At 38.4% G+C, this 16,638-nt stretch overlaps 1 protein-coding gene across 4 annotated transcripts; it reads right to left on the reverse strand.

The window, feature by feature from the left end:
* Positions 1–1,591: 1,591 nt before the first annotated feature.
* Positions 1,592–7,135, reverse strand: LOC103701466. 4 transcript variants are annotated; one of them, XM_008783519.4, is made up of 6 exons: positions 6,763–6,942; positions 6,343–6,590; positions 5,628–6,242; positions 3,824–4,231; positions 2,632–2,837; positions 1,592–2,061 (listed from the first exon to the last, which is right to left on the reverse strand). In XM_008783519.4, exons 3-6 carry the CDS (start codon positions 6,034–6,036, stop codon positions 1,822–1,824), a joined length of 1,263 nt encoding a protein of 420 aa, XP_008781741.1. In that variant the 5' UTR covers positions 6,037–6,242; positions 6,343–6,590; positions 6,763–6,942; the 3' UTR covers positions 1,592–1,821. The 4 variants fall into 4 exon arrangements, with proteins under 4 accessions (XP_008781741.1, XP_008781742.1, XP_038984419.1 ...); XM_008783520.4 differs by lacking the exons at positions 6,343–6,590; positions 6,763–6,942 and adding an exon at positions 7,014–7,135; XM_039128491.1 differs by lacking the exon at positions 6,763–6,942 and having other exon boundaries at positions 6,343–6,600.
* Positions 7,136–16,638: the final 9,503 nt, after the last annotated feature.

Below are 16,638 nucleotides of genomic sequence, written 5' to 3' on the forward strand. Positions count from 1 at the left end.
TCAACTATCCGGCTGGAAACAAATTTCAAACCAAAGTTGATCAGACCCAAGCTTGATTATGCTTTAACTCTATTATAACCCTACTGCTCATATAGGATGTTTTTTTTTCTTTTCTGAGTTAACATCTAACAGCTCACAATATTTTTAAAAAATAAAATAAGATAATAATTTATGATGCAGATAGTGAAAAGATCAGCTGGTAGCTATCCCCTGCTTCATCATGGAAGTTACTCAAATGCACCATATGGATGCACATTGGACTAGCCCAGTCCATGTCCTACTTAACCCAGGCCGAAGTATAAAAAGAATGGGCCAAAATTTACAGCACGGATGAGCTCCGGCCACAAACATCGGCCTGATTTAAATCTCAGACCAAGCTTGAACTTGTGATTTATGAACCCAATAGCCCAATCCAGCCCAGCCCAATATTCAATTTTGACGTATATATTATACAAATGTATTTATTTGTATACTATATAGTTCTTTATTTGTATAATATGATAAATACAGATCAAGATAATAATTACTTAAAGAATTTTCTTCTAACTAAGAATCGTTGACAAAGATTTAACATTATACATATGATAGGACTGCAGAAGGAGAAATGACGGTGCATGTTTTGAATTTTAATGAAAGCTAGAATTCTAATGTCAACCTTCAGGCCAAAGAACAGTCTCAAATAGATAATTTCTATAGGGCGTAGGCCCTCCCAAAAGATAATGGCGGCATGCAAAAGTTTCCTCAAGCCGGAGACTTTCGAGTACAAAGGCAGAAGAGAGCTTGACTGCAAAACCCACCCATCGAGCAAGAAAGAAGGCCGGCCTCAATGATCCGACGATGACTGATCTTCCTCAAAAATTCACATCGACCCCGACTCTTCACCACCTAAAGCTATAATATGTTCCAGGGGTTGGGCTGTTCGCCCATGGTACATGAGCTGAATTCAGAATATCATGAGACAGCTCGGTCCATAACTTAGGTTGGCCCAATTTCCCCCCAAGCTCCATTTGTGACAGTTTGGTGGACTCATTCTAGCGTCCAATAAACTGGGCTGAACCCGTGACCAACTAAAGCCCAGCCCTAATGGCCCAATGTGAATCCCTAAGAGTAGGCCCTCCAAAATTGTCAGAACTGCCGCAGTTCCAACACAGCTAAAACGAAGAACCAAGGCCACCCCACACACTTTACATTCCTTATTTTAAACCTATTCATGTGCTGATAAAAAGTTATAGAAGAGGGGGTCCAGCTCAAAACAGAATCCATAAAGGACCCCAGTTTCACACCCTGTAACCTGACAAAGACAACGTTGAGCTTAATAAATCAGCAAATCGAGCAAGCTAAAGTACAAAGCTCGATTAAATTATCAGGTACAGATCTAGATCTGAGAAGTCAAAATGGCTGCTTCTGTTGTTTTAGCTTCTGACCACCCTACAGCTCGGGAGATGATTGAGCTCTACAATTAGTTTAATCTTTTTGATTACTTAAGATTGCCAATGCAATATAGGAATCAAATACATGCTGACATTTACAACCTGGCAACAGTGCTTTCAAATAACTCAGTGCAAGTTTATGCCATACTAAATAATGCAAGTGAACAAACTTAGATCTACTTTTCAGTAACTAAAACCTGCTGTGATATATCAATATGAGGTCTGCTGATGAACTGTGACATCACACTAGTGAGCGAACTTTCATGATTGGTTACTTCGGGTTACTACAAGCTAGCAGCAAAACGACCAACTTACAAATCATAAGATAAATATATAGGTCCAGGTTTCCAAAAGATGCTACCCACCTTAACAGAAGAAAAAAAAAAAAACATCAACAAGGGAAAAGGATTGGCGACCCATCTCGGCAGAGCTTGTTCTCAGACAAATCAAGCTTGCTCATCTTCTCTTCGCACCATAGCAACTGCTCCTTGCTGATTCTTGCCATTCTCAAAACCCTTGCTACGACTTTGATGTCAATGAGGCCAAGTAGCAGCTCCACTTTATCTGGGGTGGCTGGCCACGATTTCTTCCAACCTTTGATTTTGGAGAGCTCCTTCACTTTGCTCTCCTTCTGTTGTTACATACATGGATCTTTAGAGAGTACTAACCTCAGGAGACGAGATCTTGGAGAATTTAAAATAAGAGTTCTCTAAAGCATGTACTTCATTGAGACATATACACAATAAAATCATCTATGCTACATATCTAAGTGAAATTGATTGTTACAACAAAAGCAACCTCGGATTCTTAGGCTAGCAAAATACCTTATGCAATAACAAATCACAATTACTTGCCTCTGGAGGGGCTTTTATTGATACTTTAACAGAATGCCATTCTCACATTACACAACCACAGACAGCTATAGAAGAAGTTAACTCTTGACTAGCCGATACTTAAAACTAAAGACTGCACAGATGAGATACCAATGAAGGCGATAATCATGGTTAAAGAGAATTCACTAAATAATTGATCAATAAAACAAGAAAGCAGGAGAATTATTGCAAAACAAAGAGAATGCCAGTTTTTCCTCTAGAGTATTTTCAAGTACATTTAAATGAACCGCATAAGTAGCCACTTAAAAAGATGGATCATGGGATTTTACTAGAAGGGGGATAGAAATGGACCAGCTTATGAAGCATACCTTCTCAAGAGAGGCTTTAACCTGCTGAAGGGAGCTTTCATCCTGATTGTGACCCCTAAATAAATTCAGAGAACTGACTGATTTTTTCTTATCCGTCTTTACAAAAAGGAGGAAGGTTAAAATTGACTCCTCCATTATATTCAAAAGGTCGGAGGAAAAGATCGGTGGGTCTAATTCATCTGCCTCATTTTCTTTCTGGTCCATACCTGATAGAAGGCAAAAAGCAAGTCATGTGCCTGCATATATGAAATTTATATGAAATCTCGAACCAGTTTTATCAAAGTATTCCTAAATTCTACTTCATAGTTAAAGAGTCAACATTAGAACATCATAGAGAAGAATGGCATGCACCTATCAACTAACTAAAATGAACAGGCTTCCAAATTTTAAGCCAGCTTCCCTTTTTTCCGTAAGTCAATTTACAATTCCCTGCACATGGGGGAAAACAGGATCCCCTTGAACTCAAATGCTTGATACTTCCACAAAAGCCATGTGGGGTTTCATTCACAAGCACTGAAAGTGTTAACTAGTGTTATAGTTGTTGATCCACCCTATCTATTACTCTCTTAAGACTGTTCTTTTCAGAACAAAAAACAAAAGTAATTCAGGTTCAGCTCACAAGGCAACCTTATATATGAAATCAGCAGTTTCATATGATGTTCTATGTCCATGTATTCATTGATCATATACAGGGTGCAGAATCAAATACATGCCTCTGGTTAAAAACTCTCCAAAATTTGTTAAATCAGATAGAACCATAAGAGCACGCATGGATGACCATTTTACTTTGAAACATACCTGACAACTGAGGTAGGTTTTATAAATAGTATGCTGAGGATAGACCATAAGGTCATGCACCAATGACCATTTTACTTTTAAACATACCTGACAAGTGATGTAGGTTTTATAAATAGCATGCCGATCAATGCTTAAGTGCAACAAAGCTACTAGTTTTACATAACCAACCAATCTCGTAAATGAGCAGATTAACACTTAATCAAGCTCTCACGAAAGAATTATATAAGGTTGCAAAGATGATGATCACTAGTGCAAAGCAAGAGAACATGATTCTGATATTAAAACTAAATTTTTCAAAGTGATTTGAGAAATTACCCACTCAAACAAGCATCAGAATACAAATTCTTTGTGAATTAGTTAAGTTACATGAACTTCTCTATCTCTTGGCACTTACCTTGAAAACTAGGAACTTGAAGCAACTTGGAGAGAGAACTTCGAGTTCGGGCATAAATTTCCACCCTGGAACCCTGTTCAAAGGGCTCATTTTCAATAAACCTCTGCAACAGAACCTGGAATTGCTGAAATGCCTGAGCAGCATAGCAATAGGTGGTGGCATTTTCGGGTTGGGATGATAGTTTCTGACTCAGTTGAGTGTACTGACAATGGAGAGCCTCCCAAGTCAAACAAATTTGTGCTATGTAAGCAGTTTCAAGACTATGGTAAGGGTCATCCTCCCGAGATTGTCGTAGATGCTCACAGTCATCTTGAAGTTCATCTCGCTTCTTGAAAGAAAGGTTCCTTAGAGTCAATGACAGCTTCTTAGATACAGATCTCGGTGAATTATTTGAAATATTCCAAGATCCTGCGACATGATGTGTTTTATCATATAAAAATGAGGAGCATTAGACAACTGCCAAACATAACAGAATCACATACAGGATCAATGGTAGACCAGTCAGAGATAAAGTAGTGATGCACATAAGCAAAAGATAGAGAAGAAAAATTTCTAAATTTCCATAAAACTCTTACTGTGACATCAAAAATGGTAGCAGACATACCTTTATTTGCCACATTAAAAAGGCATATCAGGGTTGGGATTATGTCCAATATGGTATTACAAATACACGTCAAAGTAATTTGCACATGCAAGCTAAGAAAATGTTTCAGAAGTCGTAATCTTCATGTGCAATAGTCAATATGGATGCAGGTATATTGTAATAAATTCAGAAGACTTAAATTCCAAGTTAATCTATATGCAGTAGCCAATGGAAACAAAAACAGCTGCAGCCCCTCCCGAAATATACATAATAAACAATAGGAAACAAATTATATGAACGAAATTGGTGGAACGAGAGAGCACCTGCATGCAAGCATCCTGAATATTCAGTGAACATCTGCTCTGGAATCAAACATTCTGTAACTAGATAAGGCTTGAAGAAATTTGTTTGCTTCAGGACTGAGGCAGTTACATTTTGAAGACAAAGGGAACTAGACATGTAATAGTGTGAAAGGTTGCTAGTAAACAAAAAGAACGATAAAAAAAGTAGGAGGGCACTCAAGGGTTTGATAAAGATACAACAACAACAACAAGAACAACAAAGCAAAACCTTATCAAATTTAGATCAGCAGTGGTGCAGAACTTCAAATTAAAGAGGTTCTCACAGCAGGACTCGCCAGAAGTTTACACAAACTGTCAGCCTGAGTTTCAAGACTCAAAAAGATTGCACCTAAATTACTGGCCTTCACCAGATTGTGGGCATGCATTAAATGCCAAGTATAGTTCAGCCAAGGCCTTGAAAAAAGTTCAACCCTGCTTGCAGACCCATCAGAGACATTTGAGATGCAGAGCTTGACTGGCAAATTTATTTAATTAAGAGATTAAAGACATTAGCACAATTTTTTTTAGTACATAACTAAGTACACTATAAAGTAGAAAATACCTTGACAAGCTAAGCCAAAAACTCAGAACTCAATAGAAAATATCCTAAATATTCAATTAAACTAGAGGAAGCTCAAACCATAGTTGCGTGCCAGAATAAGACATCAAGACTGCACACTTTTAACCATCACCTATTTATTTTGGATTTTTGAATAAATTCACAAACATAAACCAGATTGAAAATCAACATAATTGGTTGACAAACCAATTTCCTTCAAAGTTAAGCTACTTTGTTATAATGGAACTGAGAAAATTTTGATGTATAAACTAAAAAGTAATAAAAGGTTGAACCCAGATTCATCATCAGACAGTGATATACCTGCTTCCTGCAACTGCTGAGCGATCATCTTGTCGAAGAACAGCATCCTCTCGCAATATTTATTGTATAATGTATCAAATCCACACCAGGGATACCCATCTTCCACCTCCGATTCCCTCCACTCACTTGAACTTGACTCCTCCTCTTCTGGGCACGATTCTTCAGGAATCAGAACCATGAAGCTGTTCTTCCTCAGCTCCTTCAGCCGCCTCTTCACTTCATTAGTGATGAAATCATCGTCATCATCCTCCTCCTCCACAGCTGGGTCAGCAGCAGCTGCCTTCGGTGCCGAATCCATGGTGCCAACTTTTGGTTCCTCCAAGGCCCCTTGATCGCTTTCAGGGTTCAGATCATCCTCCTCTTTTGGCATGCGAGCTCTTCTGAACTTTTTCCCTTTAAAAAACTCCATTTCGACCTTGTTCAGAAACCCAAATCACAAACAAGCTTGTTGGCGAAGCAAGAACAAGTAAATTCCTCCTTTTCTTTACAAAGATTCCAAAAGGGAAGATTTCACCCCAGAGCTAACACCGATCCACGAAAGCCCCTCTCATTTCTCTTGATTCCTTCAACTTCTAAAGCCCTAGAAAGCTAAAATACAAGTAAAATCGCGCCTTTCTGCTTGACAAGAGATAAAATGAGAACAAAATCAAAACTTGGACAACAAAAGAGAATCGAGAAAGAAAGAAAGAAAAAGAAGAAGGAACGTTAAAAATACCTCGAAAAAAAAACGAATTAGATAAATCCCAGCATTGACGCAAAGAAACAAAAGAAAACATCCAAATCTCCGCAATGCGGCTAGCTAAATCACCGCATTGACGCAAAGGAGCCTCGGAAAATCCCAAAGACACCAAGATCCCCCATTCCCCATTATGAGCCTCTTTACCACCACAAATACAACCAAACGAAGCCCATGCGACCAAACAAAATGCCACCTTCTAAGGAAAGACAAATCGCCTCCAAACCCTAGAAATCCAACCCAAAGATCAGAAAAATCCCAAATGCAGCTCACGAAAACCTCATAATATCCCTCCAAGATCCCACCAAGACTCCACCGACACTCCTTCAAGCAAAAAATAACAAAAATAATGCCAAAAAAAGAAGCGAAAAAAAAAGCAAGCCCCGGAAGTTCCGGTACCTGATCCAGTCTCTCCGGCACGGAGCCCGAAAAACCCTAGAAATCCAGTTGAATGGTCGGCAGATTTAGGATTAGGGTTAGGGTTAGAGAAGAAGAAGGTGAGTAAAAGGGGGCGACTACTCCGAGGAGGAGGAGGAGCAGTTGATGAACGAGGATGGCATGAGCCTACGAAATTATTCCATTTTAGATTGTCGGACAAAGCAATCCAAGAGCAAATTATCAAGTTACTAAAATTAATAAAAACTCATTACTTTTGTTTGCTTGCTTGCTCGTTTCTGTCTTCGGAAAATTGATGTGTCGTATGAAGTTGGGGGGTTCAAAACCCAAACGCCTGGGAAATCGCGCGACATGTACTGTCTTGTCTCAAGGGGAATATTGTCAGAACCCACATACGACTTCAAAATCTCACTTCCATCCCCTCCTTCTCTCCTTATCTTCCTCTCTTGCCCCTGCTTCGCCATTCCTCCAAACTATCACCATGGCGTGGGTGCTGCTCCCTCTTTTTTTTTTTTTTGAAAAAAAAATGGTTCAAATTTCCCTGTAAGTTAACGGTTCGATTGATTTTTGATAATTCGAATAAAAACATTTGATGATGCTAATTGTTAAAGTTGTTGGAAGTTGTTATTGGATGAACCTTTTCAGCTGCAGTTCCAACTAAGAAAATGATATTTTGAAATTTTATATTACATAAAAATAAATATTAAAATACTAAAATTATAAAATTGTACTTTAAACGGATTTTTTATTAATTTATATTATCGGCTGTCTGCTCGTCTCTGAATATCTAGTTTCTTAAAATGATTTGTAAAATTAAATCCATCAGCAGTTTTAAGAGTAAATGCGGAAGTGTTGATCTTTCTTCGATAAATATCAATTTATCTAGACAGTCATGAAATGAGGTTAAAAATATTGAAATAAAAGAGTTTTGGATCGCACTTGGTATGCCGAAACTAAGATAACAAAAATACTTGCTATAACCTTAGAATTTAGATGTGAAGCTAATTATATTTATAATATCGGCACAAGAAAAAAGACATCTTGGTCTAGGCTTAGATCTACTCTATTGACCTCGGTATTAACTGAAGTGAACAAATTCGGTGAAGATCAAGATACCACTATGTCTGTGCTAATAAATACTGATACTGAAGTCCATACGCGATTGGCGTAATTACCGCAGCATACTACTCTCATGGGACAGTTATCACGTTGTTAACGTGGTGCCAATCGTTACTATACAATTAAGGCACCACATGCGAAATCAGATAACAGATTTGTATTCTATACTATATAAAAAGATGGCTCGAAGATCCTCAAGTAAGCTCATTTTTTCTTTCGAACACCTCTACAAAATTTCTCCTTTCACAATGTTGCTCTACTATTCTAACTTAACTATTGAAATGTCCCTCGACAGAAACCTTCTGACAAGCGGACCTCCTATAGGTTAGGCCTTGGCGGTATTCAATGTCTGTTAACTTCAGCCACAGCCGACCTCAACGCTCTTCACTACTTACCGATCTCTAAACTAGCCGAGCAGCCTCCCAACCTCGATTCTGAATTTGGCAGCAACAGATTGGTGCCAGAAAAGGGTACTATACACCAAATGAAGAGAGAATCATCAATATGAGGTCATGAAAGAGTCGTGAAGCATCGCATGCCTCAGAGTCCGAAACATGCCTAGCTCGTACAACCCGCTGCACCTGTGAACACTGAATGGTTTAATTTACTCGTATAATAGATGTAGGCCTTGACTGCAGCAGTCCATGGCCTACAGCAAGCATCCCCATGGTCGAAATCAATCCGACCAGAACCTATTCGGCCTAGTCACCACTCCTAACAACTAACGCTTCATATGCACCAAGTCAAGCACCATTCTCAATGCCAAAGTCCATAGCGATCTCACCAGAGTCGGTATACCCGATGGAGGAGTCTTGATCAGGGTGGGAAGCAACGTACTCCAAGTCTCCATTTCGACAAGGATTTCGCTCCGGGTCTTTCATCTCCTCGTCATAGGGAGCCCCTACCCTAATGGAAAGCAAACCTCGATAGGAAAATCAAGGAGATGGGCTGTTAGTCAGGCGCTTAAGGGGCAGACTTAGAGGTCGAATAATGACCTCAACCTCGACACAGAAACCTCCTTTTCCTAATAGATCATGGAGGAACCGATCCTACCTCAGTTCAAAATGTCTCAGCTGGAGCTATACGACGGCACCTCGGATCCTTTGGATCATTTGGAGATCTTTAAGGCTCTCATGATTATTTGGAGAACTTTTTCCACCATTCTTCGCAAAGCAGCGTGGTTCTAGTTCTCGAAGCTTCATCCCAAACCGATTCACTCTTTCGAGCAGCTTGGACGTCTTTTTATGGCCCACTTCATCATCGGCCGAAGACAACATCGTGGTTTCGATGCATTGCTCAATGTTAAACAGAGGAAAAGAGAGTCCCTTAGAGATTACGTCAACTGCTTCAATGCGGCGAAGTTAGAAGTTCGTGACGTAGATAGTCAGTCGCGAAGTCAAAAATGAAGGGCAGTCTAAGCTCATCTCGTTTTCTCTTTTCTTTGGAGAAGCACTTTCCTATACACTTCGCTGAGATGTTGGCATGAGGTGAACAACTTTGGTGAAGACCGAGGTGCCACTCTGCTCATGCTAATAAAGACCAGCAGTTATAGTGATCTACAATCAATGTGCGATTGGCGTAATTGCCACTGTGTACTGCTCTCGCGGGATGGTTTCCATGTTATTAAAATGGTGCAAACCGTTAACGTACAGCTAAGGCACAACACGCCAAATCAAGTAATGGGTTGTATTTTATCCTATATAAAAGGGTGGCCTAGAGATCCTCAAGTAAGCTTATTTTTCTTTTGGAGACTCTCTCTACAAAATTTCTCCCTTTTACACTGTTACTTTACTATTCTGACTTAACCATAGAGGGTCTTCTGCTGGAAATCTTCCAGCAAGCAGACCTCTTGCAAGTTGGGCCTCGGCGGAATTCAACGTGTGTTCACTTTAGCCACAGCCGACCTCAACGCTCTTCGATACTTACCAATCTCCGAGCCACCCGAGCAGCCTCCCAACCTCGGTTCCAAATTTGGCAGCAACAAATATTAATCTCGATAAAATTTTCTTTCAGATTGTGAAATATTGATTAAAATATTTTCACCAATATCTTGACATTATATTGATTGATATGCTGAAATTAAACATTAGTTTGCATTGATCAATATTTATACATCATTTTGCTAAGCACTCAAAAAAATTATGAAATAAAATCTTGGCCGCCAGTCGGTTGCAAACAACAATTTCATGGTTGTACCAAAAGAGACTAACAATTTCTTGGAGGGGGAAGTGCCAAGCTGTGTTTATTTTTTTATTTTTGACCGTAATCCAAGTCATCCATAGCCTCCAAATCACCACCATAAGCTCCAACGCACTACACAAAAAGGCTTCAGGGCTCGTTTGGTTTACGAAAAAAGAAGGCGAAAAAAAATGGTCAATAGAAAAATAATAAGATAGAAAGGTTGTATTTCATTAAAAATATAATTTTTATATTTCGTAGAAAATTTTTTTCATGAAAAAGTTAATTTTTTTATATAGAAATTTTTTTAAAAAAATATATTTTCAGGAGAAAAAATATTTTTTACGAACAAAACGTCTCCTCGGAGAATTTACTAAGTCTGTGTCACAAAATTTAGTGACTCGAGAGGTGCATTGGAAAGTGAGTGAGATCTTTTACAAATGTCGAAATTTCGCATGTGCTGCGTTAAGGAATGCAGTCGACCCGTGCATGCGTTTGTTTGCTTCAGCAGTGGACTGCCTTTGCGCACAAAAATTCGAGTCGCGACGCCTTGGGAGGGCAAAAAATTCTACTATTTTAATCACGTGCACGAAACTCAAAGTGTTCACCAACACGACTTCGGCAAACGGCACTTCACATCCTTTATGATTTCCTCACCTTTACTCACGCGAGAACGCTTTTGGAAATGGTTGATTCAGCAATATACAATAAATATTATATTACTATATTATAATAATATTATATTATATTATAAAAATATTATACTATATTATATATTTATGTATTAATATATATTATATTTTATTATGTTATTTATATAATACTATGCAATATTTTTTTATAGTTATTTTGTTATAGCAAAAATAATTTCTCAGTTTGTTTATCAAATACATATTAAAGTTGTATAACATTTTATAAATGTAGTTACCAAACATTAAATAGTTTTTTATAGAAGCTCTACTTTAGAAAGCTCTATTTTAAAAAGTCCTACTTCCGAAAGTTCTACTGCCAACAACTCTGTCAAATAGATGACAATGTAATTGCCTTAGATTTTATATTTATATTTATATTTGCAGAACTTCTTTTATTTTGATAAACATATTAAATTACTTACCGCTATTTCTTTTTTATATGTTTAGAGTAGACATATATATATATATATATATATATATATATATATATATTGAACTTTGGGATGGTATTTATGCAATCATGGCTGTCCGCTTGCCATGTGATTGCTTGTGATTGCATGGACCCTGTGCTGTAAAGGAACAGCAATCTTGGATGTTGGGATTAACTCATCGACGTAAGATGATCCTCGTAAAAGCAACTACACAGGCAGATGGGTTCGCTTGTGCTCAGATGCCCGAGGGATTTTTCATAGTAGAGGAAATTTGGGACCCTATCTTGCAGCTTTAACATCTTTTAGAGTGATTCGGTTTGCTTGGATGCTTTCATTTCCTTGTTTCCTTGAGATTAACTTCAATGGCAATATGGTGAACAATGGTGCCAGTGGAGTGCAAGGTTTCATCATTAAAAGACCGAACTTTGCATTGATAACCGCAAGTGGTTCTTATCGGTTTGATACCTCCACAACTTTGGCTGAATTGAAAGGAGTATGGGAAGGTTTTGTCTATGCCACTTTTGCCTTGAGGGTTGGAAAAGTAGTTTTGGATCATTATTAGTCTGATCACAAGCTGTACCATTCAGTTTGTGGGTGCTTTATATTTTCAGGAGGTAAATAGTGAGGTAGATTGGATAGCATTCTTTGTGGCCAACGATCAAAGTTTTGCAATTCGAGATTCTAGTGCATCTACTCCTACACCTTGGGGTGATATTTCGTTTTCTGATTCCTCTAGTTCCATCCAATCAATAAACACTCGAACCGAACTCGCCCACCCCGATTTGAGCACAGGGATGCGAGAACTACCGCTTCTTGGAAATATGCCTCCAAGCCTTTTTCATTCACTTTATTTCTTCCTTCATCCGGCTTGCTCTCGGGTCCTTTGGACCAAATGCCGTTGCCCCTCCGGAAAAAAAGAAAAAAACAAAAAACTCTAGTGATGTGGGACAGGATCCATGAATAAATGAGCTATTTTGTGATTCACCAACAATCATGGGGCTCTCTAATTGGACTTGGAAATAGAAAGGATTTTAAATTGACACCCTTATTACAATCTTAATTAATTATAATATTAGCTCTCATTGAATACGGTGGAACTACACCAAAACAAACCAGGCAAGCGCTTGCTTAGGGCAATCCATCCAAAGGGCGTCACGAAGCTATTCTCTTTTGTTCACGAGACCTGTGCTTTGCACACTGCCATCGTGGCATATGGACTTGTTATCCATTCATCTTGATAGAGTGAGAGAAATATTCCATAGCCAATAGTATTCTTGGGTTGAGATCGGATCATATATGCCCTGATCTGATCCGAATGATCCAGTGGATCTAAAAAAAATTATAGATCCGGTCAGACTTTTATTGGGTTGAGTTCGACCAGACATCAAGATCCGAATACGGAGCCAGATTAGGTTGGGTCAAGCATGCTCCAACCCGAACCGATCAACTTGCAGTCCTGGCAACAATCCGGACCATCCGAGCACAATCCGTGATGAATAAACTAACTTGTCCCGAACAGGGGAATGAAAAATATTGACGTGTGGATGAATAAAGACCATGTTGTAATTTGTGGACAATGTCTCGTATCTCTTGTAATATTCTATCCTGTATTAATGGATATAAGAGCTCGTTTGGTTCGCGGGAAAAGAAGGGGGAAAGTGTGGTCAACGGAAAAGTAATGAGATGATTCTTGTTTGGTTGGAGTTTTCAAAGAAGAGAAATGGGAAAGTTGTATTCCCATTGGAATATGATTCTCACATTTCATGGAAAAGTCTTTTCCATGAGGCGGGAATCACTCCATCTTTATTTTTTTCAAAAAAGACCTTCAGCATTAAAGACCTAATTTTTATTAAGGGTATAATAGAAATAAAACATAACTTTTCCAGAAAAATGGATGATCAACCAAACATAAGTACTCTGGAAATATCTCACTTTTCCATAATTAACCAAACATGCTAAAAGTTCTTTTCCATGCATTCTCTTCTTAGTAATCTACTTTTAAGGAATCATATTTTTAAAAGAAAAAATGCTTTTTGTGAACCAAACGGGTCCTAAGAGAACAATTTTCTGGAAGCTGGGGACAGTGGGCCTGCTTGACCCATAAAATCTCTCCTGCTCCGCTGGGCCAACGCATTCAGTCACTTTTCCGTGGTCCAAACCACACCAAATAAGCTGCTCATACCTCACGCTATTTGTGAATCGTGCTCAAGGCTTTTGATTTCACCACTAAAGGTATTAGGTACTCGTGTAGCTGTAGACTGGCAGATGGGCGGAACCGTGTATTACTGTTTTTGATTTCACCACTAAGGGTGTGAGATCTCACACCCTTGGTGAATCGTGTATTACTGGTTTTTTTTTTGTGTGTGTGTGTTGATGCCCACATCCTACCTAACTGTTTCCGTTAAATTTTAAATCGAGGTCGGGATGGTGCTCGGCTTGCCTTGAGGTTAGCAAGAATCGAGCTGAATGAGGTTGAATAAGACCGAAGTGAAAAATATCTGGTTGCCTTTGAGACTAACCTGCAAAAAGTCTACTTACCGAAAAGTTTTCGACAGAGAATCCTTCAATTCTTAAGTCAGAATGGTAGAGCAACAATATAGAATAGAAAAAATTTGTATAAGATAGTCTTCAAAATGGGCTTACCTGAGGATCCTTGGGCCACTCCTTTGTATAGGGTAGAATATTGATTTGTTATCTAATTTAGCGCGACATGCCTTAACTACAAAGTAACAGTTGACTGCACGTTAACAATATGGTAACCGTCCCGTATGAGTAGCGTGCGACAACAATTACGCCGATCGTGCATTAACTATAGTATCGCTATAACTGTTAGTCTTTATTAGCATGAGCAGAGTAGCAGCTTAGTTTTTACTGAGATTGCTCACCTTGGTTCGTACTGAGATCAAAGAGGTCGGTTTAGGCCAAGGTCAAGATGTCCCATATTTCTCCCATCACTTGCCTCTACTTTTGAGGCCGAACTAAATATTAGTTCAGATGACAAAAGTGTTGTCTCGTCATCTTGATCAAGGGCATGGCATCTACAAGGGAGTTTTAATGCGTTGATTGATTTTCTCAAAGCGTCATCATACCAACCTGTCCTGAGACGTCATTATTTTAGAATTTTCTCGAGACAATATTAATGTGGTGATCCGGATGAATCGTTCACGTCGTATCCGGAGCTGACATGTAGATGAATTAGATCGGGTAGTCGAACTGTCGCTTTAATCAGAATTATTCATACCCCTATATAAGAGTAACCCTCTCCTTCATTTCACACTTCTTGTTTCTTTCTTGTTCATACTCCTATATAAGGGTAACCCCCTCGAGTGTCAAGGCTAGCCATCATCCGTGGAACGAAGTCAACATTTCGAGAAGCACACCAAAACTCTGCTTGCCCCCCATCGTGACTACCGTGAATGCTGGATAATATAAATGGGGCCTGGTTCATTGTATTCCAGCGACCGTGAAAGCTTGGGAAACGTTTTCAGACCACTATGCAGTGCGATCGCAACAGACGTTTAGCGCTCACGAACCGAGGAATTCGATTCAACTGGTCAAACTCGGATTTTCCCGAGATAGACTTGCAAGTTTTTCCACAGGAAAGTAAATAAACGATGGGTCGACCACCAAAATAAATAAATAAAAGATGCGTCTAAAATAGAGCCTTTGGAACTGTATCCTTCTTCTTCTCATCTTCCGTGTCTCATTTGCTTCCTTGCTTCTTCTTATTTTCCTTCTTGTTTCATTTGCTACGTACCTTCTTCTCTTCCAGGCAGCACTATAAGAAGCATCACAGCCTCAATTCCATGCTTCATGTCCTCCCCACATGCACTCTCTTGGCTTGTCCCTCCTCTTCTATTGACAACTTCCTTTTATGAACCTTTCTCAAGAACTTTTCAAAGCCTTTCACTAGATCGAGCTGCTGCTACCTTGACAATGTTCCAATATCCATCAATCTCCATGAATGCCACAACTATTTTGAAGTTCCAGCAATCAAGATGCGAAAAAGAAGCTTCAAAATCTTTTTCTGAAATATTATTACTATAAGTTTTTTTTATTGTACTTTACCGCCGAATATGTTGATATTAATCCAAGTCCTACTTTTATTATGATTTCTGTTTAGCTGATCATTAGTTCTAAAATTTTAGGATTCAGGTTCGCATTAAAATAGGTTGAGTTTTAGGCTCAATATACTTGAATTTATTTTTTAGTTGAGGCAGGATGGTGGTTTTTTTCTCCTTTTGTGGGAGATGGTGATATTTTTGCGAGGGGGAGAGAGTTTAAGTCTCAGTGGCAGGGAGAGTTTTTGTGAGATGCATGAAGTTTTTTTTTTTTTTATGAGAGATGCCGTACTCATTATTTAGATTTTTATTTTTTAAAATAAATTATATTTTTCTCTAAATTTTTTTTGCCCACCACTATTGATTCATTTAATTGATATTTGTTTCTGATCCTGGCATGTTTGATGCACATTACGTAGCATATATTTGCCAAATGCTTCTGCATTAGATAGCTTCTAAGATTTTGCTTGACCCTTTATAATTAAATACGAACAAAATCTTACCTCTATACAAATAATAAAAAAACACCAAAACTCTGCGCATGAAGTTTGGCTTCTCAACTCAGCTAGAATTCCTATGAAACAATGAAGTTAACTTCAAGTTTGTTTTAAGAGATATCAGCAAGCTTTGGCCACGTCTTAGCGACACATCTCCAGGATATTTTTCAAGTGTCTCCAACATTAATTTCATCAAACACTTGCCCTCAATTGTGCATGAGCAGTTAACACATTCAGATTACAGGATCATATTATGGCAAATTCATCTCTTGAGAATCCTAGTCTTGTCACCATTATTTTAATATCCACTTCCAGCTCTGCTCTGATACGATGTTGAAATCACTACTTATCCTAAAAGCTTAAGCTAATAGGATGAGATAGATTTATTTATATATTTTATATTTTTTTACACTTCCCCTCACATGTAGGCCGGACTTTTTTTTTAATGAATGAGCCCAACATATGAAATTTTTAATAATGGAGTTTCGAACTCAGGACCTCTACTCTGATACCATGTTAAAATCATCACTTATCCTAAAAGCTTAGGGCTCGTTTGGTTCGCGGGAAAAAAAGGGGGGGAAAGTGTGGTCAACGGGAAAATAATGAGATGTCTCTTGTTTGCTTGGAGTTTTCAAAGGAGAGAGATGGAAAGTTGTATTCCTATGGAATTATGATTCCCATATTTCATGAAAAAAATTTTCCCATGAAGCGAGAATCACTCCATTTTTATTTTTTCCCAAAAAGGCCATTCAACATTAAAGAAGCATTAAAGAGGCATTAAAGACCTAATTTTTATTAAGGGTATAATAGGAATTATACATAACTTTCTCAGGAAAATGAATGGTCAACCAAACATAAGCACTTTAAAAATTTGTCACTTTTCCATGGTCAACCAAACATG

This window comes from Phoenix dactylifera, chromosome 1 (genome assembly GCF_009389715.1).
Source record: "Phoenix dactylifera cultivar Barhee BC4 chromosome 1, palm_55x_up_171113_PBpolish2nd_filt_p, whole genome shotgun sequence".
NCBI classification, from domain to species: Eukaryota; Viridiplantae; Streptophyta; class Magnoliopsida; order Arecales; family Arecaceae; genus Phoenix; species Phoenix dactylifera.

Bases quoted from the DNA above. Each gene is read 5' to 3' on its own strand.
- LOC103701466 (XM_008783520.4), bottom strand. From the start codon at position 6,036: ATGGAGTTTTTTAAAGGGAAAAAGTTCAGAAGAGCTCGCATGCCAAAA. The intron at 4,232-5,627 runs GTATATCACTGT...ATCATGTCGCAG, and splicing joins TCAGCAGTTGCAGGAAGCAG to GATCTTGGAATATTTCAAAT. The intron at 2,838-3,823 runs GTAAGTGCCAAG...GCCTTCTATCAG, and splicing joins TCAAGTTCCTAGTTTTCAAG to GTATGGACCAGAAAGAAAAT.